This window comes from Babylonia areolata, chromosome 23 (assembly GCF_041734735.1).
Source record: "Babylonia areolata isolate BAREFJ2019XMU chromosome 23, ASM4173473v1, whole genome shotgun sequence".
In the NCBI taxonomy this organism is placed as follows: domain Eukaryota; kingdom Metazoa; phylum Mollusca; class Gastropoda; order Neogastropoda; family Buccinidae; genus Babylonia; species Babylonia areolata.
Genome location: NC_134898.1, coordinates 17,765,935 through 17,792,165, shown reverse-complemented (window position 1 = coordinate 17,792,165; position 26,231 = coordinate 17,765,935). Strand labels below are relative to the sequence as shown.

The 26,231-nt window shown below is 40.7% G+C and overlaps 1 protein-coding gene across 1 annotated transcript in view; it reads left to right on the top strand.

The window, feature by feature from the left end:
- LOC143297883 (tryptophan 5-hydroxylase 1-like) overlaps nt 1-26,231 on the top strand; it is a 138,042-nt gene that overhangs the window by 12,649 nt on the left and 99,162 nt on the right. The window contains exon 3 of the mRNA XM_076610410.1: nt 24,262-24,504. Within this exon, the coding sequence (XP_076466525.1) occupies nt 24,262-24,504 (243 nt within the window). The remainder of the gene's footprint in view (nt 1-24,261; nt 24,505-26,231) is intronic.

Genomic DNA, 26,231 nt, shown 5'->3' with positions numbered 1-26,231 from the left:
GCAAGACCGAGTCCATGTACCAGCTGGCTAGCTCACAGAACGCCAGTGCCTCACCTCCACCTGCAATCAAGATCAATGACACAGATATCAAGTCAGTCGACAAGTTTTGCTACCTGGGCAGCACCCTATGCAGCAACGGAGCCCTTGATGCAGAAGTGACGCTGCGCTTCGCCAAGGCCAGCTCAGCCTTTGGCAGACTCTGGAACAACAAAGGCATCAGGCTCAGCACCAAGATGAAAACCTGCAGAGCTGTTGTGCGGACCACCTTGTTGTACTGCTGTGAAACATGGATGACGTATCGCTGTCACATTCAACAACTTGAGAGCAGTTTCACCAGAGATGTCTACGAAAGATCCTCGGCATAAAGTGGCAACCTCCAGGTCCTAGAGAGGAGCGGCCTGCCCAGCATTGAAAGCCTGCTGATCCAGTGCCAGACACGTTGTCCGCATGACAGACAGCAGGATCCCGAAGATGCTTTTGTATGGCCAGCTGAAGGAAGGCCACCGTGAACTTGGAAGACCCTGCAAGCGCTTCAAGGACACCTTGAAGACAAACCTCAAAGCCTGTGACATAGACATCGCTTCCTGGGAAACTGATGCCCTTGACCAGTGTCGCTGGAGGATGCTGTGCTCTAGTGGCATAAAGACGTTTGAAAAGAAGAGAACGCTGGCCATTAAGGAGAAGCGTGAGCAAAGGAAGCAGGGCTCAACTTCTGGAGACGTTTTCCCTTGCAACACCTGTGGGAAGTGCTGCGCATCCAGAATGGGCCTCTTCTCCCATATGAGGACACACACCGACAGATAAGCCTGCCTGCCTACTCATCCGTCGGACCGACGGGAGACTCCATCGGTCAGTAACGGTCAGTAGTAGTCAGTAGTGCTAAGTGGACAGAAGTGGTTAATAGTTGTCAGTGGTGGTCAGTGGTTAGCAGTCATTAGTGGTCAGTGGTCTGCGGCTGTCAGTATTAATCAGTGGTCAGCGGTGGTTTGCGAAGAACAGTGGTCAGCAGTAGCCAGTGGAAGTCAGTGGTTAGCAGTCATGATTCGTCAGTAGTGGTCCACGGTCAGCTGTGGTCAGCAGTTGACGGTAATGGTCAGCAGTGGTCAGTCAGCGGTGGTCAGCTAAAATTATTATTATGATTATTATTGCTTATGGCCCAGCTGATTGCACAGGGCCTTAGCAGGCCTAACGAACTACACAAATGTTCAACCGCGTTAAAAACAGAACTGTCTCATGAAAAAACAATAGAGGCAAGGCCTTCAAGACTTACTTGTGATACACATTTAAAAAAAAGAAAGAAAGAAAATTTTAATTGTTAAAATGTGTTCTGTATTTGTTATTATAAAGCTTCCGGATGGTCAGTCGGTGAAGCATGTTCGGTTGGAAAGAAATTATCTTAGTCACAGCGCCATTACAGATCTACCAATGACGTTAAAAAATTAGCGTTTAAGCATGCTTATTTTAAACGTGATAAATTGATTGCGGCTTTCGAAGTGATAGCACCGTATAAACCATGTTATTTTGGTATATCTCGGGCATTTAAGAACGTCCACGGTAAAGGAGACGTTGCCATTGTCTCAAGAACTCTAAAGCGTTTAGCCGTTTTTTCTGGATCCAGATAGACGTTCGAGAAGTTTAGTTACACTCGCCGTGAATCTACCGACATGGTCGAATCAGTTTTTCTTTTATGTTCATTTTAGTTAATTCAGTATGCATTTTGAAATAATTCATATGCAGAAAACACGTTGATGATGTAGTTTGTGTCACTGTATGTGTTCTGTCCAGACTTTGTATTCCTTTTCATTTAATTGTGAACAAGAAAAAACAAGATCTGCACAGACCAGCATAGACAAGGCTGACTGAAACTCCGTGAAACAGTCGATTCAAATTTTCTTTCATGTTCATTCTAGTTAATTCAGTGTCTACATTAGAATATTCATATGCAGTAAACACGTCAGTGGTGTATATAGTTTCACTGTATGTGTTCTGTCCAGATTTTTATTTTTATTTTAATTGTGAACAAGAAAAACGAGTTCATGCCGTTTTCTTACCAAGCATAGCCTACGTTCCGGCAACTGGGAATCGGTAGTGTGTTTTCGGAATCTGGAACGAGCCTCAACGAAATAAACCGTTAATGATCCGGAAATAAGGCTAAATTCGAGATACTTTCAACCTATTACTGGTATGACTGTGAAGAGTTTTTTTTGTACTATGTTTAATAATAATAATAATAATAATAATGATAATGGACATTTGTTGAGCGCTTTCCTGCCTAAAAGAGAGCTCAAAACGCTTTACAATAAGCATTAAACACACACGCGCGCGCAATAACTCACGAAAGAAAGAAGAAAAATGATTTAGCGCATAATAATATAAAACAGATTCAGAGACTACGCTTATTACATAATTACACACACACACACACACGCACACGCACACACAGAGGGAGAGAGAGAGAGAGACAACGAAAGAGTTTGCATGGCTTATAACTGAAGAGGTTTGGAAGGTCTGTGGATAGGCGTTTTCAAAAAGATGTGTTTTTAGACCAGTTTTGAAAGATTGAAATGAAGGAGAGTGGCGAAGATCGTGAGGTAAACTGTTCCAGACATATGGAGCTGAATAAGAAAAGGAAGAATCGCCGAAGGATCGGGTTTTAACACGGGGAGCAAGAAGCCGCCGTGAATCGGAAGATGATCTGAGTTGTCGACGGGGTGTGTAAATTAAGCCAAATTTGGTATTGAGAGGCAAAGTATTTCCAGAGAAAATAGCAATGTTAAAGTTTAAAACGACACAGACAGAACCGAACACCAGCTTATAAGACTCACTTTGTTTACACAAGTAAGTAAAAAAAAAATCATTAAGATAAACATACAAAACAAAATTCGTGACACATTATCCAAAGCATTTAGTTCCTTAGGGCAAATAGATTAGGCCATGCAAAGGACGTCAGCCCTTCCGCTAATTTATCATCGTTAAAAATGGAGAAAAAAACACCAAAAAAACAATACTTCAAAGCCAAACAAAAAATACATTTAAAAAAGGCCAGAAAGGCAAGTAGCACCGCGGAATGGACAGCTAGTGCTTTACAATTTCACTTCCTTGTCGCCAGAGCAAAATTGCACAGACTGTACATCACAGACTGCAGGACAGAAAAAATGTCAACGCTTTTTTGGAAACAAACAAAAAAAAAAGGTGGGGGATGGGGGGGGGGGGGATGGACTGGGAAGGCAGAAAAAGGAGACAACAGTGAAGGGGGGGGGGGGGGAAGGCAGAAATAAAGAGAGCAATAGAAAAGAGGAAATTTGCAGCACAGGATAGGCAGAAATACATAGAGCAATAGAAAGGAAATTTATAGCACAGGATTTCCAGAAAGCGAGGATGCTCTTCATACTGAAAAACCTCCGGTGGGGAGCTGGGGAGGGGAACGGGGGGCAGTCAGTAGTGCCAAGAAGTGATATGTATGTGTTCAGTGGTGGTCAGTGATCATTGGTGGTCAGTGGTGGCTAGTGGTGGTCAGTGGTCAAAACTGGTGAAAAAGTTATAATATTGTACAAGATACGGCTCGTATAGTAGTCAGCAGTGGTTCCAGACCTGGGGGAATACAGACCAGGGGGGAACATAGACTTAGGGGTGCATAGGGCCGATCCCACAAAGCTCTTGTACATATGCACATCAACACACACAATATTTTTTACTTTATGTAGCCGTGTTCCGAGTGGTTATTCAAGGGTACGGTGCAAAAGAACTAAACTAAATGATGATTGAATGTAAGGATAGACAAGAATTCCCGTGCACAGGCCAGGAACATACAGAGGCCAGTCACAAATGGGGTTTTCTATTGTTTTATTTACAATAGTTATAAGAACATAAGAAAAGAAGATAAAAACTAAAGGAGAAGAACAGAAGATATAAAAAGAGAAGACTAAGAAGAAGACAAATAGGAGAAGAAGACAGTGCCTGGAATGACACAAATGTCATTAGCACAACATGTCATCACAAGTGAATAATAAAGCACATGTATACATATTACATGGAAAGATTACCACTTGGTATTGCATATGTGTGAAGACCAAACACTGACATCAAATGACATTTCTAATACACTTAAATAGTGCAGGTAAAGTGATTGAAGCTATGCTGATTTAGTGAAAGTACACTGACAGTATAGATTAGGTAAAGCTTATACTGTGTCAAAGTGACTCAAATGAATCAGTTTATCATGTAGCACTATACTGGAGAGTGCATGATAACTAAATTACAATTAACAGACTGATACATATCAGGTGGTTTTAACCAGTAACTGATATAAACCCAACACTATCTTGTAATCATGACAGAATACTACACACATCTTAGAGTACTGAGAATCAGTGAAACACTACTTCATCAGTGACAGCAAATGAGAAAGAACGCGTCATATGCACTCACTAGAATATTCTCGAACAAACTATTTGTGTCCAGAGACGTCACTGACTGTGACGTTAAGAAGAGTCAAATGGAACACTGCTCCAAGCAAATGACGACATGGCAATTTTCTAAATCAATCATAGCCTAGCTGTGACTAACATGTCAAAGCAATAACTGAACAAAGCAATAACTGAACATACTCATATGAACACAAGTACCATGTCGAACAATACCATTTACAAATCAACACATTCTACACACTAGTACTTACAGCGATACATAGCGAGATGTTAGCGTGAGAACACACACTCACACTGCCCGCGACGCAGCAAGAGAGAGAGAGGCAGCTCTGGTCAGATGACTGACCAGGTATGAAATGACCACTCATCACTCACTGTGCCAGTTTATGCAAGTTAAGCGGACTGCAAAGACCGTCACGTGTGCTGCGAGCAGATCGTTTCTAATCAGGCCAAATCCGATGACAACTGTGTTTTTTACAAGGTGTTCAGTGACAGATTTCTAAATGATTCCTGAACCGATTTACGTCGGATAAGTTGCAAAAGAAAGAGCTCAACACCTACTTTATAATGAGTATAAAATGAAGTGTTGGTTATCTAAGATAAATTTATAATCTTAATTTAAGTCACCTGAACAGGGTCAGTTTTAACGAGCTCGTCAATGAAAATTACAAACTGCGTTAAATCAGTTTAAAGTAGGCAAACACAAATGGAATAGACTTAAAGATGGAATTGCAACGATTCTGCCAGTATATAATACTTGTAGTTTACTGATCTGACAAAAGAGCTATTGATTATGGTGAAGCAGAAACACAGATTCCAGCTCAGCCAATGACGTACTGCGATGCAACACTGGTCAAGCTGTGAGTAGGTTGTCTGGCGAAGAGGACAAAATGATGTAAGCGGAGTGACGTCACACATTCTGCACGTGGGTTAGTTGCGAAAACTGTCGTCTGCAAATACAGCTTGTGCATGAGGCAAGGTAATGCAGCTTGTGCGTGAGGCAAGTATTGGAAGCAAGCATAGTGCTTGGTCGCATTTATTTATTTTTTCAGTCTTTTTATTTTCTTTCTTTCTTTAGTGCGTTCATTTCTCTCCCTCATTTCGTTTTTAACTCTTCTTTTTTCTGTCTTTTTCTTTTCTGCTTACATTTCCTTCATTTCTTATGTTTCTGTCTTTCCTTACTTCCCTCTGCAGTTTCTTATGTCATTGCTTTCTTTTCGTTTTCATTCATTACATCCTTGTTCATTACTTTCTTTCTTATTCTTCCTTGGATTCCTTTCGTCTTCAACATCATCAACACACAGCAAAACAAACAGCGACGATCTGGCGTCTACTAAGTAACCGCTGATTTGCCTTCAATACGCTTAATTGTCGCCGGCAACAATTCATCGGAGGCGACAATTCAGCGGTTAACACAGAACTCAATACTCGGACATCACATACATAGTGTGACCAACACACACACACACACACACACACACACACACTCACACACACACGCATGTACGCGCGTACTAGAAATTGATTGGATCATCCCGGGATTTATCAGTAAATCAACAGATTTTTTTCTGACGCACATTACTTCTGCAATGTATTCAGCTACATTTGTAATACTTTTTTCGTTGTTGTTCAACAATAAATATTATTTACGATATGGTGATACGTGAAAGACGTTATTGCACTATCATGTTTGCGTTTCTACATATGCAATACATTGCAATAAGAAGTGTTCTCCATTTTCGCAATCGTTTCTGTAAGATGGACAGATACTGTGATTTAAATATTCTTCATTTGGAAACAGTTGCTTACATTTCGTCAGCCTGAATCTTAATAGGCTGTCTCTGTCCCATTTATTTGTAACAAACGGTTGGTTTTGTTGTTGTTGTTGTTGTTGTTGTCTTGAATAAAATCTTTTGAATGAATAGAAATATTCAAACTAAACATTTTCTTCTGTATTTGAATGCCAGATACGCCTGGAACACGACTTGAGCTGACCTTTGATCTAGGTTATTAAACCATACTCATAGCTAACACTGGCTGAGCCAGACAAAGCCAAAACCATTTTCAGTCATTCTTCTGTACATTTGTTACCCAGTTAGAATTGAATGATTTATACCGTAATAGAGTAGTTCGTTTGCCTGTGCATATTCTTAACATTGGTAGTTTGATTAATTTTACCAGTATTAAATACATGTTACAGATTTCTGACGTTGATGGATATATACCAGTTTCCTCATGAATTAAGTTGGTTAGTGGAGGGGTATATTTCTATAAAAAAAATTAAAAAATAAAAAATTGCAGCATATTCATGACATATTTCAGTTCGGTTACTGTCTTCTCGTTATCCCCATACCAGGTGTGTATATGTCAGAATCTGGAGGGGGTGGGGGATACGCTTATTCAGTGTTACCATTCTGTGCACTTCACCTATAAATGTCGCCCTGTTGACAATGCAAAAACAATACTGATTCAGTCCTGACAGAACAATTGGCGTTTCTCCCAAATAACCATCACAGTGGATCTGTAGCTCTCACATCACAGTTCTGTCGACAGCTTTTAAGCCACTATCGTCTATTCTAGTCGTTCATGAATCATTTGAAATGGGAATGCAGCTCGCAGATAAAATATTGTATTCAACATATTCCTTTAAATATTGTATTCAACATATTCCTTTACCATCCCCACCCACTCACTGCCTCAGACCTCAAACCCCCCTCCCCTTCGCAATCATCCACACGCCACTGGTCCTTCTGCCCGCGCTTCACTGTCATTATCAATCCCTCCCTCCCTTCTTTGAGGTACAGTTTGAACGAGTGCACCGAAACTTCCTACGATTATGCTTCACACAGTCTGATTTTGTCAGAGAACTATTTTCCGTCCGCTTCATAAAGCCTTACATGTGTGCGTTTTGTTTGAATTATTACTCAAAGTGTGTGTTTTTAGCTGTTTTTGTGAGTGGGTGTGAGAGAAAGTTGTGAAAAAAAGATCGAATGCATCCAAAAATTGCCCATTTTCAATCGTGCCTACCGTTCCTACGACGCAATGAAGCATGGCTTGTGACCTACAAAACTGGAGAGGAAGAAACGGCCTTCACCATGAGCCTAATTAGCATAGGAAAATTCATGCACAGCCAGCCTGCCAGGGCCTAAAAGTGGGTCACTGGCTTGCTTGCTTGTTGGTGAAGTGATTGGCCGGTTCGGTCACGTGGCCGATCTGAGCTTTATCATTGGCTCTCAAACGACTTCCTGTTTGAAAAGCGTTTGCTATCTGTGTCTATTCAGATCGATCAACAACTATAACATTTGGATTATTTTAGCAATCTTTGAAAAGATAAGAATGACAAAGGAAAGAAAAGTTAAATTTAGGACCCTCCACAAGTTTGAGAAGCGGCGGAGAGGTAGGAAAAGTGCTCAGCAAGTCAGCACTTTGCAGACAAAGGCAAGCACTAACCCCCCCCCCACCCCCCCCCCCCCCCCTCGGAAACCGAAACAAGAGCCTCAAGCCCCAAACCTTCGACATCTCGTCAAAAATCACCATCTCCTGTCCCATCAACATCGAAAAAAGAACTTTACGGTTCTAGACCAGCATCCGAACGAAAGTTAAGCTTCTTTGGAAAACGTAAGAAGACGGAAGATTCGAGCGATTCAGATGATAGTTCAGAGAAGGTGGCGGAGAAAGGAGGCGTGGAGGCCCAGACAAGAGGTCCAACGGACATGAACGTGATCACCAGCATTCTGTGTATGCAGTCGATCATATCTAAACTCCACTGCCCGTCATGCAATGAATCGGTAAGTTTGTTTATCTGACATCCTCCCCCACCCTCTGTCTCTTTCTCTGTCCCTCCCTCTCTCTCACCTTCCCTCTCTTCGTTTACATGTGTGATGGAGTGTTTGGATGTTGAATTTGTGTGTGTGTGTGTGTGTGAAAATAAATAATAAAAATAAGAAAAAGTCAGTTTCTCACACATGCACATTCATTCTCTCTCTGTCTCTCCTCTCTCCCACCCCCCCCCCCTCACACTCCCTCTCCTGTGATTTACATGTGTGATGGAGTGTGTGGATGTTTATAATGTGTGTGTGTGTGTGTGTGTGTGTGTGTGTACGCCCCTCCCCCCATCCCCTCCTCCCCCCAAAAAAAGTCAGTCTCTCACACACACCATTCTCTCTCTCTCTCTCTCTCTCTCTCTCTCTCTCTCTCTCTCTCTCTCTCACCTTTCTCTTCTTCTCCCATACATGTATACACAAACACATACCAATTTTTTTTTTCCAGAGTGCAGTCAGCAGCAAGAAGAACATCGGGCAAAGAGAAAGGAAGAAGGCAAAAAATTGAGACAATCCGGCGTCAAGAGCGGCGTGAACAAGAAGGAGAGTTGTATGGGGCAGGACTGTTCTGAACACCAAAACAGCTTTCTTTTTTGTTTTTTGTTTTTGTTTTCTTTTCGTGTTATGAACAGACACCAGAAAAAAAATATTTGTGTATAAATTTACCTGTTTTGTGCCTTGGTCTACCAAGAGAAAGACCATACTTCAAATGCAATTTTCTCAAAACGTTCATTTTTCGTGGACATGCATATTTGTGCAACGAAACACACACACTTCCCATCAGCATAATGACACCAAATTTTGTGTACTATTGTAAAAATGGCTGCTGAGTGCAATAAGATAATCAGGGACATTCTATCTCAATTACTTTACCTGCTACATGTGTGAGATGTGAACTGTCATTGCGAGTGAAAAAACGCCTTTTTTTATTGAGTGGTGAGTGAACATTATAAATTTTTTACCAAAGTGTTTATTGCACTCTCTGGTCACTGAAGTGAAACTCTGTTATATCAGACACTTCTCAGAGAGGCAGCTTCTATGAGATCTAGAGTGCGAAATGGAGCTACCCTTTAGAACATTAAAAATATTCATAACTTTAATTCTAGTCAAGCTATTTACTTAAAAATTGCTGTGTGGCATACCTTTGATGTCTACTCTCTTTGTGCCAAATTTCAGAGTGATACTTTACTTAGAAGTTGAGAAACAAGAATACCCCCAAATCTACGCCTAGCGCTATGCGATGAGTGTATACTAACACAGGACCTGAGTTTAGCCCCTTTTCGGGAAGACAAGCACCCGAAATACCACTAAAGGTCTTGTACAGGACAATAAATTCGTGTCATTAAATGGCTCGAATCCAGTTCCCCCGCTTTGTAGTTGGGCGTTCTCTCCAATCCCGATAATTCATATCTAAAATAGTATGTGAACAACTTAACGATCGGCATTTCAAAAGTAAATAGGGTCGTATTTTTTATCCCCCCCCCCCTTTTTTTTTAAAAATCCCTGAACATGTAAATGTTTACAATGAAGATATTGCGATTGTCGATAATTTTCATGCACCGTTAAATCTGTGCTTGAAGCATCTTGCAGAAAGGTGTATCGTAATTTCGTTAAATGGTGTTCTATACACTATTTTATGATGAAGATGATGATGGTGACGATGATGATTATTATTATCATTTTTATTTTATCATTGTTATTATCATTGTTGTTGTTGTTTGCTATTTTTGCTAAGGCATATGATTAAAACATTTCAGTGTGTGTCTTGTCCCATCGAGCAACACAAGAATTATGTGTCAATATGGGAGTTGTGAGGTGATTAGCGGAGAGATGGGTAGCCGTCATTGGACAGACAGGGTGTGGTGCGGGCCCGCTGTCACATGTTTGCCTGACAGCCCTCCTCCCCTCCATTAACCCCCGTCACCCCTCCATCTGTCTGACACTGTACTCCTCCCCCTGCCTGTCCCACCTACCTCCCCCCCTTCACATCTGTCTGTGGAAAATAACTGAAGGAAATTGAGAGGGAGGATGGGTGAGGAAGGCGATTCAGATTCAGATAATTTATTCATTTAAAGCCATAAGCCCCATATGAACAAGGGGCGATAACATCTCTCTCTCTCCCTCTGCCTTTCTCTCTGTCGCTCACACAAACACACACACACACACGCTCGGGCGCTCACACACACACACGCACGCACGCACGCACACACACACTTTGTTCTAGATCTATAGTTTGGTCTAGATCAGTATTGTGATCGAAAAACAAAACATGAAATACCAGCAAAATGGCAAAGCGTAAAATTATAATGTAATTAATTTTCAACAAGCGGGAAATACATACAGTAATTCAATAATATTAAGGCAGATTCATGCATTATCGAACGGGATATTACTGAACGCTTTTATAAGTTCAGCAAAGATCTCAAATGCATGTGTAGAGAACATGTTTACAGCAACTACGTAATATTTGAATGTATAAAATGTTTTTTTCCGAACTTCACCGACAGTTCTTGTGGATGTGTGCTTAAAAATTCCAATATGTTATTTGTTATTGCAGAAGGTTTGCTGCGTAGTCCAATGGGACTTTTGTAGTTGTTTGATGTTGGCGATTATAACGTTTCCATTTTCCCCCAGCGTTGTCTCTCCCTACCACCCCCAACCCCCACCCCCACCCCACACATACACACACACACTTCTTCCCCCCACCCCTTCCTACAATCCCTAACCTATCCGTTTTTTTCTTCTTTCTATTTGGAACAGTTTACCTCATGATCTTCGGCACTCTCCCTTTTAAAACTGGTCTGAAAACTCATCTTTTTGAAAACGCCTGTGCATAGACCTTCCATTACTTTCTGATGACATTTAGCAGTAACTCGTGCATGCTCTCTCTCTGTGTGTGTGTGTGTGTGTGTGTGTGTGTGTGTGTGTGTGTGTGTGAGTGATTAAGTAATGTAATACGCGTACTCTTGAATCTGTTTTATGCTTTTGTGCGTTACACTTTTGTTGTGAACAGCTGACCAGTGTTTAAAAAATATAAGGAAATGTCAAGGGATATCTTCTTTAAAATTTTTTATGTTAAGATACAACCAGTATTGTTATATGCATCTGAGGTGTGGGGATTAAACAGACTTGAACATGTAGAGAAAGTGCACTTAATGGCATTTAAACGGTACTTACAGGTGTTTCAGCTAGTACTCCAAATAAGATGGTGTATGGAGAATTGGAGAGATATCCATTGTATATCAACTCCTACATAGCTTGCCTACGTTACTGGTTTAATATGTTGCAGATGGATACGGAAAGGCTACCTCACAACGTTTATATTATGCTACTTGAGTTAGACAAATCGAGTCAAAACTGCTGGGTAACAAAAGTGAGAAATTTTGTGTCAGGACTGGTTTTGATAATTATGGTTTGGCTACAGCAAGGAGTAGGGGATGTAAAGGGATTCTTGACTGTGTTTAAACAAAGATTCGTTGACTGGTTTATACAAGAACGGGGTGGAACTATTAGGGATCGTGACAGATATGCTATTTATAGAGCATTTAAGACTGTTTTCGAAGAAGAAAAACATGTTTATGACATGGATACGCATTTCTTTCGAGTTGCCATTACTCAGTTAAGAATGAATGTACCCCCCTTAACAACAACGTTTATCGATATAGCAAATCTGCCCAAGATAGGAATTGTCGTTTTTGTTGTAACGAAGTTGAAAATGAACATAACTTTCTGTTTCATTGCATGCTTTGTAACGATCTCAGAGCTAAGTTTCTTAAAGAATCGATTACAATATCACTTCACTCACTACTCAAAACAAATGTATACCATAGATACAATGTATCCAAGTACGTTTTTCATGCAGTCAACAGAAGGCAGAAGACTACCTGTTACATAAAATAATGTGATTATGTTTCGTATAATTTCCAGATATAACTTTCCACTTACGCGTGAAGGGATATGGTTTTTCTGTTTTCATGAAGCAAATGTATTTATGTTTGTAATTATCTATATCACTTCCACCCCTACCACATGCCCTTTCCACCAGTCATATGTATTGTGACCAAAGGCCGATGTACATTAAACCTTCTCAGTTCTCTCTCTCATACACACACGCGCACGCGCGCACTCACACACACCCTCGGGTACTCACACACACACACACACACACACACACACACACACACACACACACACACACATTCCAGACCTTAACTTTCAAAACTCATTTCAACTGGGAGAGAATAAGTCCATCTTCACAGCTGGACTCATAGCAGTTCTAATGGCGTTAAATTTCATGATATCCTTTCCGAAAACTATATTTCAGATTTTATTTTGTGTTGATTCTAAATCAGTTCTTCACGCTATTGAACTTATAAAAGAAACGGTTAGGTATGAACTCATTATTGAAATGATTCACGAACTCTTACTAAGAGGCTCTCACATAACCTTTTGCTGGATTTCTTCTCATTGCGTTTTTTTGTTGTTTTTTTATTACTATAATGGAAAAAGTTGACATTTTGGCTAAAAAAAAAATTTTTTAAAAAGGAGTTAGAAGCTCCACGAAGGAGTTAGATTTAAACATTTCGCTTTCACTACAGGAATGTTACACCATGGTAGAAAAAGTGCAATGGTCAAAATTTCAGTTGAGGAAAAACACACCGGTAACTCGGAGTTACATAAGAACATACAGAAAATGTATGGTTTCATGGGAAAACATTACCATAATGATTTTCATAAGAGGCAAATCATTTCTCTAATCTGCAGATGGAAAATGAATTGTTTTTGGACAAAATATGTTAGTAATGTTTCTTGCATCTGTGGTGCTCACATAACAGCCGATTATATACCAATCTGCGATGTTAAAGCCTCACATCCCTGAACTGAAATCATCTTCAGTGTTGACGATCTTCAGCAGTCCATTGCTAATGTATGACCTTTCAACTCCTTGTTAAATAGTCCAGTTGGTTCGCAGTTGTTAGTTTTTCATTAGAAATATGTTATATTGTTATTTTGTTGTTGTTGTTCTTTTTAAACAAAACTTAAATCAATCATTTTCTTTTTGTAACACACACACACACACACACACACACACACACACTTTCACTTACTCGCATGAGTACACGGTAATTCCCCCCCCCCCCCCCCCAACTCCCCCTCCACCCACTCGATTTTTTCCCTACCCTCGTCTAATGTCACGTACAGTGAAAAGACGTTAAACTAAAGAACGAACACACACACACACACACACACACACACACACACACTTACTTTGATCTAAATTTATATTGTGTTTGGTAAAATAAAAAAAAATACAACCTGAAATACCGGGAATGTGGGCTGCTTCAGATGGGATTGTTCCGTTTCAAGCACGCAGCTTTCAGTTCTACGAATAGTCATTTCTGATGAATAGCAGAAAATATTACTTGGATCGGTATATGTTAATAGACCTACTGTTAACACTAAATAAGAGCTCGCTCATTCACACACATGGTCAGTCAGTGGATGAGGTGTTTGATGAAGCAAGAACGTCGAGGATTTTATTGACCTGAGTAAGAAATATGCTGCGTCAAACTGCCGAAGCTACATCTTGCCTCAAAAGCCCACAATACCAACAAACTATTTCTAGCGTCTGGTGAGAGTGAATAAACATCGGAGTTCAGAACTTTGAAAAAACAACCGGAATCCCCAAACGAAAAGTACGCGATATTCTGCATTTCCAGAACTGTCCCATTTCATTTTACATGGGTTACTTTGTGACGTCAGTCAGCCATGGCACGCCAACTTGCATGTTTGTTATACCAGCCTGCCGCCCCTTGTGTCAACTGAATGGACAAATCACAACTGCATGAGCTATTTTTAGGCGGCGGCGAGCAGCCAAAACACCTTCCGGTACCTCCAAACATCACTGTCTGCTAGTGTTGTGTGGATCTAGTTGCTAAGCAGATGGGTCTACTTACATCTTGGGAATTAGCGCCCCTGTCGTCAGGACATCAGCAATTAGCCTACAAAGTCAGGTACAGGTACAGGTACAGAATTTGGGACTTTTTTTAAAAGCCTTTTTGGCTTTTCAACGCCCCTTCTTAATATAGAAATAGTTTAGGGTTGCGTACATGCGTATGAAATTTTTTAAATGTTCATTCATCAAAATCGAATGGTTTTATTATAATTTAGAGTCATTGTCTAGAAGATTCTTGAACTGGTCAATAGTTATAGCTGTTTTTGTTGATTTATTCAGTGCATTCCATCCTTTAACTGCTCTAAAGCTAAAAGAAAACTTACGAATATTTGTTCTGCTAAATTTTGTGAAAAGGTTAGTATTTGAACCTCTGGTAACATGGAGTTTGTTAGTAGAAAAGAAGGTGCAGGGGTCAGTGTCAACCATTTCATTAATTATCTTGAATACTTGTATCATGTCTCCTCTATATCTTCTGTATTTTTGTGAATGCAAGTTTAGTTGTCTCAAACGGTTTGGGTAGTCCAAATCTCTTAACTCTGGTATCATTTTAGTTGCTCTCTTTTGCACCTGTTCAACTGCTTTAGACTGTCTTATTAGTCTGGGATACCAAATTATATTACCATATTCCAAAATTGGTCGAACAATTGTTTTATAGAGCTTGAAAAAATGTCCTTATCCATAAATGTAAATGTTCTCTTAATAATACCCAGTACTTTATTAGATTTATTTATCACAGCCTGAGTGTGGCCATCAAAAGAAAAATTTTCATCAAATAAGCAAGGCGGTCAGACAGTACTGGAGTGAGTCAGGAAATCTGACAGTGCATGATGGACTGCTGGTGCGAGGAAGATGACTTGTGATTCTTCCATCACTGAGACAAGACGTTTTTCGTCATCTTCATGATAGTCACCAAGAAGTGGTGAAGACCAAGGAGAATGCAGCCAACAGCGTTTGGTGGCCGGGTTTAACCACAGACATTGAGGCCATGGTGAAAACATGCCCAGAATACAGCAAGAACAGCAAAGCCAGGGTTGAACCAATGATAGGCACTCCGTTTTCAGAACGCCCTTGGTCCAGAGTTGCTGCAGATTTTTCCGAATACAAGGGGAACACTTACTTCATTGTAGTGGACTACTATTCCCGCGATGTGGAGATCGTCATCATGTCTAAGAGGGTGTCTACAGCCGAAACCATCATAATGTACAAGAAAGTCTTCAGCCGACATGGCATTCCAGATGTGATGGTCACTGAGAATGGACCTCAGTTTTCTTCCCAAGAGTTCGCTGACTTTGCTCAGAAATGGGTCTTTGAGCATAGCACATCATCTCCTCACTATCCCAAGTCAAATGGTGAAGTGGAACGAGTAGTCCAAAGTATTAAGTCAATGATGAAGAAATGCCGAGACGACTACATTGGTCTGCTCATGTATAGAAACACACCTCTCCACAATGGGTATTCCCCAGCTCAGCTCAACATGGGGCGATCCCTAAAAACCTGTGTCCCATGTCACTCAGATCAACTTCTTCCCCAAACCCCTGATCTACTCGATGTGAAGAAGAAGGACAGAGACTACAGAGAAAGGATGAAGAACAACTATGACAGGCGTCACAAAGTTGTCAAAGGGGATATCTTCGACGATGGTGACCAAGTGTGGGTACCAGACCTCCAGAAAGAAAACAGTGACCCAGAACACCTACCCCCCGATCCCTCATCATCCAGACGGACAACAGCACAGTCAGGAGGAACCGCCAGATGGTGAGGAAGCTTCCCTCTCCCAGTCAACAACCCAACATCTTTATCAACGACTCAGGAGATCGCTCTGCTCCTGAGTCAATGAAAGGTGCAAGGCGATCCACGCGACCCAGAAATCTCCGCAGAGATTCATTGAGGACTTCATTGTTTTCAAATTTTAGTGCCATTGTTTTGTTTTACTATTTAGCTTCTGTTTGTTTTTAAAAACCTAACGTCATTGTTTACACGAAGGATTTAACGTCATAGTGACGAACTGTCAAAGAGTGACGTTTATCATTGCCAATGATTCTTTTCGTCAGACTCGGCATCAAGCTTCACAAACATTGTGTTCTCTTCAAAGAAAAGGAGATGTTATGTGGATCAGTTGCTAAGCAGACTGATCTACTTACATCTTAGGAATGAACGCCCCTGTCGTCAGGACATCAGCAATTAACAGTCATACTGTGCCAGCACGCCTTCGGAACTAACTGTTCAAGACATAGCTAAACAATATATTCTACAGCTAGGAGTTGCTCAGCATATTGCACTGTTAAAAACTAATATATCTTTCGAAGCTAAGTATTAGGTGTTTTACAGACTCACGTAGGAAAGTTTCGCGGCGAAGTTAATGCGAAATTCGGTTCTGACAAAAGTGTAAACGCAATTTTTTTCTTTCATTCCGAAGTCCACACTTTTTTTTCCGGATCTAAGGAATTTCGCCTTTTGAAAAAGGAAAGTTATTTTTAATGAAGCCACATCATATGTGCATTTGTAATCGCTCTGGTGGTGTGTTAATTATTTCTCTAACTATGCAGAAATATCCACTGAAACCTGAGCGATTATTTTGCAGTCAGAAAACAAACTACTTTTATATGACGACAGACTAATTGCACGTTTTCAGGTATTACGAATATTCAGAAATGAATACGAAATAAATACACCCACACAAGGTAACATTTTGCGTGGTTCTCGGTTCATCTGTCTGTGTTTTGTTTCAATGTCAAACTAGAGTCAAAATAAATATTCTGATTTGAAATCTTACATATTTGTTTTTCATCATCATCTCATCTTCTTCTTCTTCTTCGTGGGCTGCAACTCCCACGTTCACTCATATGCACGAGTAGGCTTTTACGTGTTATGATCGTTTTTACCCCCGCCATGTAGGCAGTCATATTCTATTTTCAGGGAGGGGGGCGGGGGGGGGGATCTTACATTACTTAAGTACACATTAGTTATAGACATACGCAATATGATCAATGAGAGAAAATTTCTACTCCACTGAGGCATATGTGGACATTATCGAGATTTTTGTTTTATCACAAGCGCGCTTTGCGAACGAGAACCTATTGATATTTGACCAAAAATAATTAGTTCGCTCCCAGATCTACATCACGTATAGATACTGACTTGCGTTTGAACAACAACAACAAAGCAACACGGTTTACTCGGTGTTCATTCAGTAAAAGCCTCGAAGTGCTGCAAATTTCATCACGTTCGCAACAAAACAAGACAGAAGTGGAGACAATGTTCGAATACTTGTGAATCGAATGTAAAATTTCGTTAACCGGTAACGCGGCAAAACGCATTCGTGGCTGCAGTGTGTGGAAGTTAGAGGCAAAGATATGGCAGTGAAAAATGTTTTTTGAGACACCCACCCGGAAGTTCAAAATATTAGTTCACATTTTGTCTGTGAAATGTATTTTGTCAAACACGCGTATGGCCCCTTTCTCTCATTTGGCCGTCGGTGCATTGGTTCATGTTGACGACATTGTACATACCATGATTGAGAAGATGCTAAGTATTGGTAATTATTGTGGGACACAGTCATCCGATGAATTGACACCATGTTGCTATCGATTTTGTAAAATGTGTTTTGGTCATCAACGGCAAGGCTTCAGAATGACGTGATCGATAGTGTCTACATGTCAGTAATGTTTGAGATTATGTGACTCAGTTTCAGTATGTGGCTTCATATAATAAAACTTCTCAGATGGACAAACGCAAGCTGACGCTCATGTGAGCCCAGAGATTTCAGACCAGAATCGCTGTCATAAAGCATCATGGTGATTTGATGATGATCTCATATATGACTAAAATCCTGAAGCAGTTTTGAGCAGAGTAAGAAGGCAAACGAAAACAGGCTACTGTGGATAAGAAACTTTACCGGAATGTTATCAGCTAACCCTGCGATCAAAATAGTAAGGAGACAAAAGTGGACTTGGCTGTTGTCCTCACGTGTGAATTGATTGTTCCACACCGAAGCTGAGTCACGTTCACAGTTAATCAGGCAGAGGCAGCAGTCGTGTACTGTACACGGCTGGTTTGTGATCAAAGCCAACCGCGGAAGTGCCGTCAGGGCTGTAAGGATCAGGCGCAGCAGACAATGTCGTATCCAAGAATTTCCTTTTGATACCCAGAATGCCACACGTGACAACCTGGTGGGCAGCTAATGACCAGCCATCTTTGATCACTGACATGAAAGACGCCACATCGTCCTCTACCAGCCACACATAGACTTGTTGCATAAACAGACAAGAGAGGCAAGGCCTTCAAGACTCACTTGTGATATACTTTAAAAAAAATCTAATTGTTAAAATGTGTTCTGTATTTGTTAATATAAAGTCCTAACAGCAGATTCGAACCCCCAGTGTTCGGGTGAGAAGAAACTGTCTTACCCATTACACTATCCAGGCTCCTTAGCTGACGTTCAAAAATATAACATTTAAACATGCTTGTTTAAAGGCCGATAAATCGATTGCGGTATTCGCAGTGAGAACGCTGTTTAAATCATATTATTCTGGTGTATCTTGGGCATTGAAAAAATCTTTAAGGGCAATAAAAAATTCTTTTTAAGTCTGCGGTAAAGGAGACGTGGCTATCGCCGCAATGACACTGCAACATTTAGCCGTTTTCTCTGGATCTAGATCTAGTAGATGTACAAGTTTAGTTACACTCGGTTGACACAGTTGATTCAGTTTATCTTTTATGTTCATTCTAGTTTTATAGTTTTAAAGCTGATATGAAAATTGAGTATTTTGTTAAACTAATAACATGTAGAGCCAAGTACAAGTACTTCTAAACGTCGTATGAAGTGAAGAGGACTTCATTTTGAGAAAAGTCAAGTCTGGAAATTTTTACGTTTCATCAATTCAAGGGTATTAACTCTCATGGTTTATTATTTTTAACTGTGAATTCCAACTGATTCTGTGGATATTTTTATGGCATTTTGGGACATAATCCAGTAAGTGATGAGGCGTTCACAAATCTTTCTCTGAATGAATATTTAACGGTCTCCTTCTCCAATTTTCCATCACATGTTTTCGTGTATTGTCGATTGAATGTAGGATTGAACGGGCAGGTCAACAACTTGAAACAAAATGGTGTCGTTCGCGTTCGCGAAGAATATGAGCACGCGCTTTGAATATGTATAAATATGTGTACGCAATTGATTTTTGCCCATGACCTTCAGGGCTCAGCCAGCTCTATAAAGTCCACTCGTCGTATTGATTTTAGTATTTTCCGAAAAAGACCACTTGGGCGAATGAACATAGTGAAAGCTCTGTACACTGAGAGTAAAACACACAAGCTTTTTATGTATTGAGTATAATTCCAAAATGCAATGTTTAAGATGAGAAAGATCAGTTTAAAGTAAATTAAGCCCCCTAGCATTAATTACAGATTAATTTTTCTTTTTTACTATCTGCACCAAAGACATGCAAAATAAATAAAACTTCCATGCTTAGCAAAAGAAGTTCCTGTTTGAACAAAAAGTGATAAAAATGACTGCTCTTGTTGTGTCAGAATATCAGATCAAAGTGCCAAGTTTAGAGAATACAAAAAGTATAAATATAACAGTAAATTCAGTTTGCATATAATTTGGCTTCTTTTTTATTTTTTGTGCCCATCCCAGAGGTGCAATATTGTTTTAAACAAGATGACTGGAAAGAACTGAATTTTTCCTATTTTTATGCCAAATTTGGTGTCAACTGACAAAGTATTTGCAGAGAAAATGGCAATGTTAAAGTTTACCACGGACACAAGGAACACACACACACACACACACACACACACACAGACAACCGAACACCGGGTTAAAGCATACTCACTTTGTTTACACAAGTGAGTCAAAAATAGGGGGAATGTGTACGCGGAACACAGCTTTCACAGTGAACTAGAATGTTATCCATAAATAGTTCGTTTACTTGGAAATCAAATTTAAAATCAAGGATCATTTTCAATAGATATTCAAATCATCATATTCATTGATTGAAATTACATCGGATTTTTTTTTTTTTTTCAAGGCCTGACTAAGCGCGTTGGGTTACGCTGCTTGTCAGGCATCTGCTTGGCAGATGTGGTGTAGCGTATATGGATTTGACCGAAAGCATTGACGCCTCCTTGAGCTACTGATACTGATACTGATCCAGTGATTGTGAGTACCCATTGTCCACCAATAGACAAACGCTTGCGTGATATGGTTAACCTCTCTTACTTTCCACTCCATTTCTTAAAAACCGAGAGAAAAAACAACCAGGAGTTCCTCACTTTCGCAATAGAAAGGCAGTAAATAAAGAAACGAATGATGGGGGCGGAGGTTGGTGGGAGGAAGATGGAAAGAAAGGATTGTGCGTATAAGAGAGTTGGGGGGATGGTGGTGGGGTGTAATGACTTGCAGAACCAGGAGTTGGCGGTGTATAAACAAGGATTCATCTCATTCCCGCCATCGGAGTTGTGTGCTCCTGGCTTTCCTAGTTTTGGAGGCCGCCCAAGGTCTGTGTCCCTCTCGAGGGAATCCCCCGCAAGGACTGTCCTATCATTGTCTAATTTCCCAGTATTTGGAATGGAGGGCAGTGTTTGGCAGAGATCATGAACCAGTTGTTTGATGTTCTGGGAACCTTTTTTTTTTCCGAAATCGGCACTGTAATGCAGATTTGATGAAATGACAGATAAGGAAATGGAGAATGACAGATAGAAGGAGGGAAGCAGATTTTATTCGAAATATCGTATCGCAGTTTACAGGTCGATGTAATCTATAAACCATACAAAAGGTTTTTATTCCCACATGCCTCACAACGAGCTCTTTTGATAATCTTGATAATGTCCATATGCGCACATACACCCGTACAGGCGTGTGCGCGCGAGTGCCATTCACTTGAATATAAAACTCCCTTCCCTTTTCTTTACCCCCCCCCCCCCCCCCGCTTTTATTCACGGACGAACACACATGCATGCACGCACGCAAAGGAACTATTGAATTTCTTTTCATTCTTTTTTCTTTTTTTCTTTTTTTTTTTTTAAAGACTTCAATTCCACATGACAAAATATCCGACAAAGAGACAAGAAGACGTAATCTGCAGGTCGTTTCCGCACAAAAGTGTTGTGTGTGTGTGTGTGAAGACCAAGTCGGAAAAAATATTTTATTGTCACAATGAATAACTTTGATTTGCCGATGTATACACGCGTTAAGTTATATAAGCTGAACTTTATCTATCTATGTGTCTATCTATTTATCTATCTATTGATGCCATAACTTCATCACACCAAGAACTGCTACCGTTTACGTTTAACCCTTTTTTTCTTCTGCTCGAATATCTTGTCTGATAGAGAAATAGATAAAGCAGAGAAGGGGAAGAGGTGAACGGAATAAGGGGGTAGGAGTGGATGGGGGCAGAAAGGGAGGGGGAACGAAAGGAAGGATAGTGGAGTGGGAAGATGAGAGTAAGATGTGACCGAAACTTTGTCGTTCACAAAACGGAGACTGTATTCGCAATACGACTGAAAATAGTGGAAAACGACAGCCCTTTTACATGATTTCATAATATTTATGGATTTCAAGCATGATTTAGCAGTCAGAAATACCGAAAAGATAAGCTATCTTATCTATGTTGACGATGACACAATGTGAACATCACTTCTGAGATAGTTTGTTGCACGCATATATACGCAGAAGGCTAGGAACGTTTGTTAACAAACACGCACACGTACAAGTGCACATAAATTTAGCAATTAAGTTATGAAATCACACACACACACACACACACACACGTGTGTGTGTGTGTGTGTGTGTGTGTGCAGTGCAGTGTTTGTTCGCTGACGACTCTTCACTTCTGCCAAATGACGATAATCCTCCAGAACTTGAAAATGATCTTCTGAACAATATAAACAGACTGGTCAAATGGACTGAGTTGAAGCCACATGTGAATGATATGGACACTTACACAGCGCATATCCTCGGCTGGAGACTAAGCTCTAAGCGCTTTACAAACACGTGGTCATTGTCACAACAGGCTGCCTACCTGGGTAGAGCCGACTGACGGCTGCCATTGGGCTCTCATCAATCGTTACCTGTGTCATTCAGTCAGGTTTAAATCACGCACGCATACACACACTCAGACATGAAACATTTTACGTATACGACTGTTTTTTTGTTTATATACCCCGCCATGTAGGCAGTCACACTCCGATTTCGGGGGTGTGCATGCTGGGCTGTATTCTTGTTTCCATAACCCACCGAACGCTGACATGGACTACAGGTCTTTAAAGTGAGTATTTGATCGTCTGCGTGCGTATACACACGAAGGGGGTTCAGGCACTAGCAGATCTGCACATATGTTGACCTGGGAGATCGGAAAAATCTCCACCCTTTACCCACCAGACGCCGTCACCGAGATTAAAACCCGGGACCCCCAGATTGAAAGTCCGCGCTGAGCCCGTCAACATGTCCCCAAATGCAGGCAAAACGAAATGCACACATGTGACCACACGACGACTAAAAATGCATCCTCCTTTTTGCACCTTTATACATCCAGGGGCCAAAAATTGAAGTTGCATCACATAAAGTGTTAGGGGTCATAATACCAGTCATGGTCTGAGTATATTGCTGATCTAGGAAAAAGAATTTCCGGGGAATATACAAACGTAGCAAAGTTAAACATTTTCTCAGTCGTCATCAATGTAACTTTTTAACGCACACGTTCTATCTCTCATAAACTATACATCCACTTTATGGGTATGCAAGTGACACTAACCTCAAACACATCAGTCGTTTGCACAAAGAGCTATAAAACGAAAAGAACAGGACCTGGGACGGACCCCTGTGGAACACCATATTTTAAGGCAGATACACTAGAGTATTACACTTTCTGTGTACGATCCGTCAGGTAAGACGTGATCCATGCTTGTGCAGTGTCACGAAAACCAAAGGAAGTTTTAAGTCTGTCCAAGAGGATAGAGTGGTCGACAGTGTCAAAAGCTGCTGACAAGACAAAGAGAGCGAGAACAGATATCTTATCCTCATCAGATCCAGAAAGCAAATCATTCACTATTCTAAGAAGGGCCGTTTCGCATATATGACCACGTCTATACGCTGACTGGTGAGTGAGAATTAAGTAAACTATTTTGTTCCAGATGAGCTAAGAGCTGAGACGAAACAATCTTTTCTAGCCATTTTGATAAAAATGACAGTTTCTAGATGTAACCAAAGTTACACACCCTTTCCAAGTTTTATGAATTTACTAAAATTAAGTTGTGTTTTCTTCCCGTCACGGAATTAATTCAACGACCCCGAAACAATTTATATAAAATTAATGTAGTTTAACATTTCTGGAGGAACGATATGGAACGGTTTACCATCCTCCTTAAAATCATGCCGTCTAAAGCAAACATTAATAAAAAATCACTAAAGAAATATTTGATGGGAAAGATATGACCCCTTTCATGCTGTCTGTCCGTCTGTCACTTTTTCTGTCCTTCTGACTTGCTGTCTCTCTCATCCCTCATTCAACTGTTACCTTTATCCGGCTGTCTGTTCTTGTCTGTCGTCTCTCTCTCTCTCGTTCTCGTTCTCATTTTCGCTCTTTTTCATCCTGAATAAAGTTAATGATGTAAGGATGTTGCTTTGCATGTCATAGTTGTGTCTGCATCATATGTGTATGTTTATTTGCTATTTGCACTTGTGTTCTTTTTCCGATAGAATTTCTTGTGTTCTGTTGCTTGTAACTGTTCATTTTAATGTTAACTTTCCCCACCCCGACTTCCCCCTTTTTTTCCCCTTTTTTTCTTCTCTTTTTTCTTCTGAGAGCAGGATGTAAAAAAGCTGTATATGCTTACTGTCTTACCCTCAATAAAGATCATTTTGATTTGACAAAGAGAGATAGAAAGAGAACACATAGTTCATTGGCACTGTGTACACACAGCGTTTTGAATTCCTTCGGATGCATATTTTAAATAACTGACAGAGAGAGAGAGAGAGACAGAGAGAATCAACTTGAATGATCTTGTAAAGACATTACTTTAACCAGTGTTGCACGCATTTGTTGTTTGGTAGATGGGCGGATGGCGCCGACGCAGTTTAATTGACGACGCCAAGTTCGAGACTGTGGCTAACCAAGAGTTCGAGAAGCGGGAGAGGAACCTGAGCCACACCGACATCCCGGAGAATGACGACGTGTTCGCACAAAATGGCGGCTGTGCCACGTGTCCCAAAGGCGAGGACCAGGTGATCAGCAGTTTTGTGATCAAGCTGAAGGAAGGACTGGGCAGCAGCTCCCGCCTGCTGAGACTGTTGGAGGTAAGCCGTGTTTGTCTGACTGTTGTTTGTTGTTTATCTGACTGTTTGTCTGATTGTTGGAGGAGAGCCGTGTTCATCTGACTGTTTGATTGTTGGAGGTAAGCCGTGTTTGACTGTTGTTTGTCAGACTGTTGTTTGTCAGACTGTTGTTTTTCTGACTGTTGTTTGTCTCATCGTTGTTTATCTGTTGTTTGACTGATTGTTTGAGGCAAGCTGTGTTTGTCTGACTGTTGTTTGACTTTTGCTTATGTGACTGTTGTTTATCTTACTATTGTTTGTCTTATTGTTTGAGGTAAGCCGTGTTTGACTGTTGTTTATCTTCCTGTTGTCTGTCTTATTGTTGGAGGTAAGCCGTGTCTGACTGTTGTTTATCTTCCTGTTGTCTGTCTTATTGTTGGAGGTAAGCCGTGTCTGACTGTTGTTTATCTTCCTGTTGTCTGTCTTATTGTTGGAGGTAAGCCGTGTCTGACTGTTGTTTATCTTCCTGTTGTCTGTCTTATTGTTGGAGGTAAGCCGTGTCTGACTGTTGTTTATCTTCCTGTTGTCTGTCTTATTGTTGGAGGTAAGCCGTGTCTGACTGTTGTTTATCTTCCTGTTGTCTGTCTTATTGTTGGAGGTAAGCCGTGTCTGACTGTTGTTTATCTTCCAGTTGTCTGTCTTATTGTTGGAGGTAAGCCGTGTCTGACTGTTGTTTATCTTCCTGTTGTCTGTCTTATTGTTGGAGGTAAGCCGTGTCTGCCTGTTGTTTATCTTCCAGTTGTCTGTCTTATTGTTGGAGGTAAGCCGTGTCTGACTGTTGTTTATCTTCCAGTTGTCTGTCTTATTGTTGGAGGTAAGCCGTGTCTGACTGTTGTTTATCTTCCTGTTGTCTGTCTTATTGTTGGAGGTAAGCCGTGTCTGACTGTTGTTTATCTTCCAGTTGTCTGTCTTATTGTTGGAGGTAAGCCGTGTCTGACTGTTGTTTATCTTCCTGTTGTCTGTCTTATTGTTGGAGGTAAGCCGTGTCTGACTGTTGTTTATCTTCCTGTTGTCTGTCTTATTGTTGGAGGTAAGCCGTGTCTGACTGTTGTTTATCTTCCTGTTGTCTGTCTTATTGTTGGAGGTAAGCCGTGTTTGACTGTTGTTTGACTGACTGTTGTTTATCTTCCAGTTGTCTGTCTTATTGTTGGAGGTAAGCCGTGTCTGCCTGTTGTATGACTGTTGCTTATCTGACTGTTGTTTGTCTGACTGTTGTTAGTGTGGCTGTTGTTTATCTCATTGTTTGACGCAAGCTGCATTTGTCAGACTGTCGTTTGTCTGATTGTTGGAGGCAAGCCGTGTTTGTGTGACTGTTTGAGTGCTGTTTATTTGACTGTCGTTTGTTTGACTGTTAGAGGTAAGGCGTGTTTTTCTCTGGAAGAGGTAAGGCATGTTTGTCTGACTGTTAGAGGAAAGCCGTGTTTATACGGCTGTTGTTTGTCTCACTGTTGGATTTAAACTGTGTTTGACTGTTTGAGTTAAGCCGTGTTTGTCTGTTGAACGTCGTGTTTGTCTGACTTGTTCTACTGTTAGAGGTAAACCGTGTTTATTTTACTGTTGTTTGTTTGCCTGTTAGAAGTAAGCTGTGTTTGCATAACTTGTTTGTCTGATTGGATGTGAGCCGTGTTTGTATGACTTGTGCGTATGACTGTTGGGTGTAAGCCGTGTTTGTTTGACTTGTTTGTCTGACTGTTGGATGTAAGCCGTGT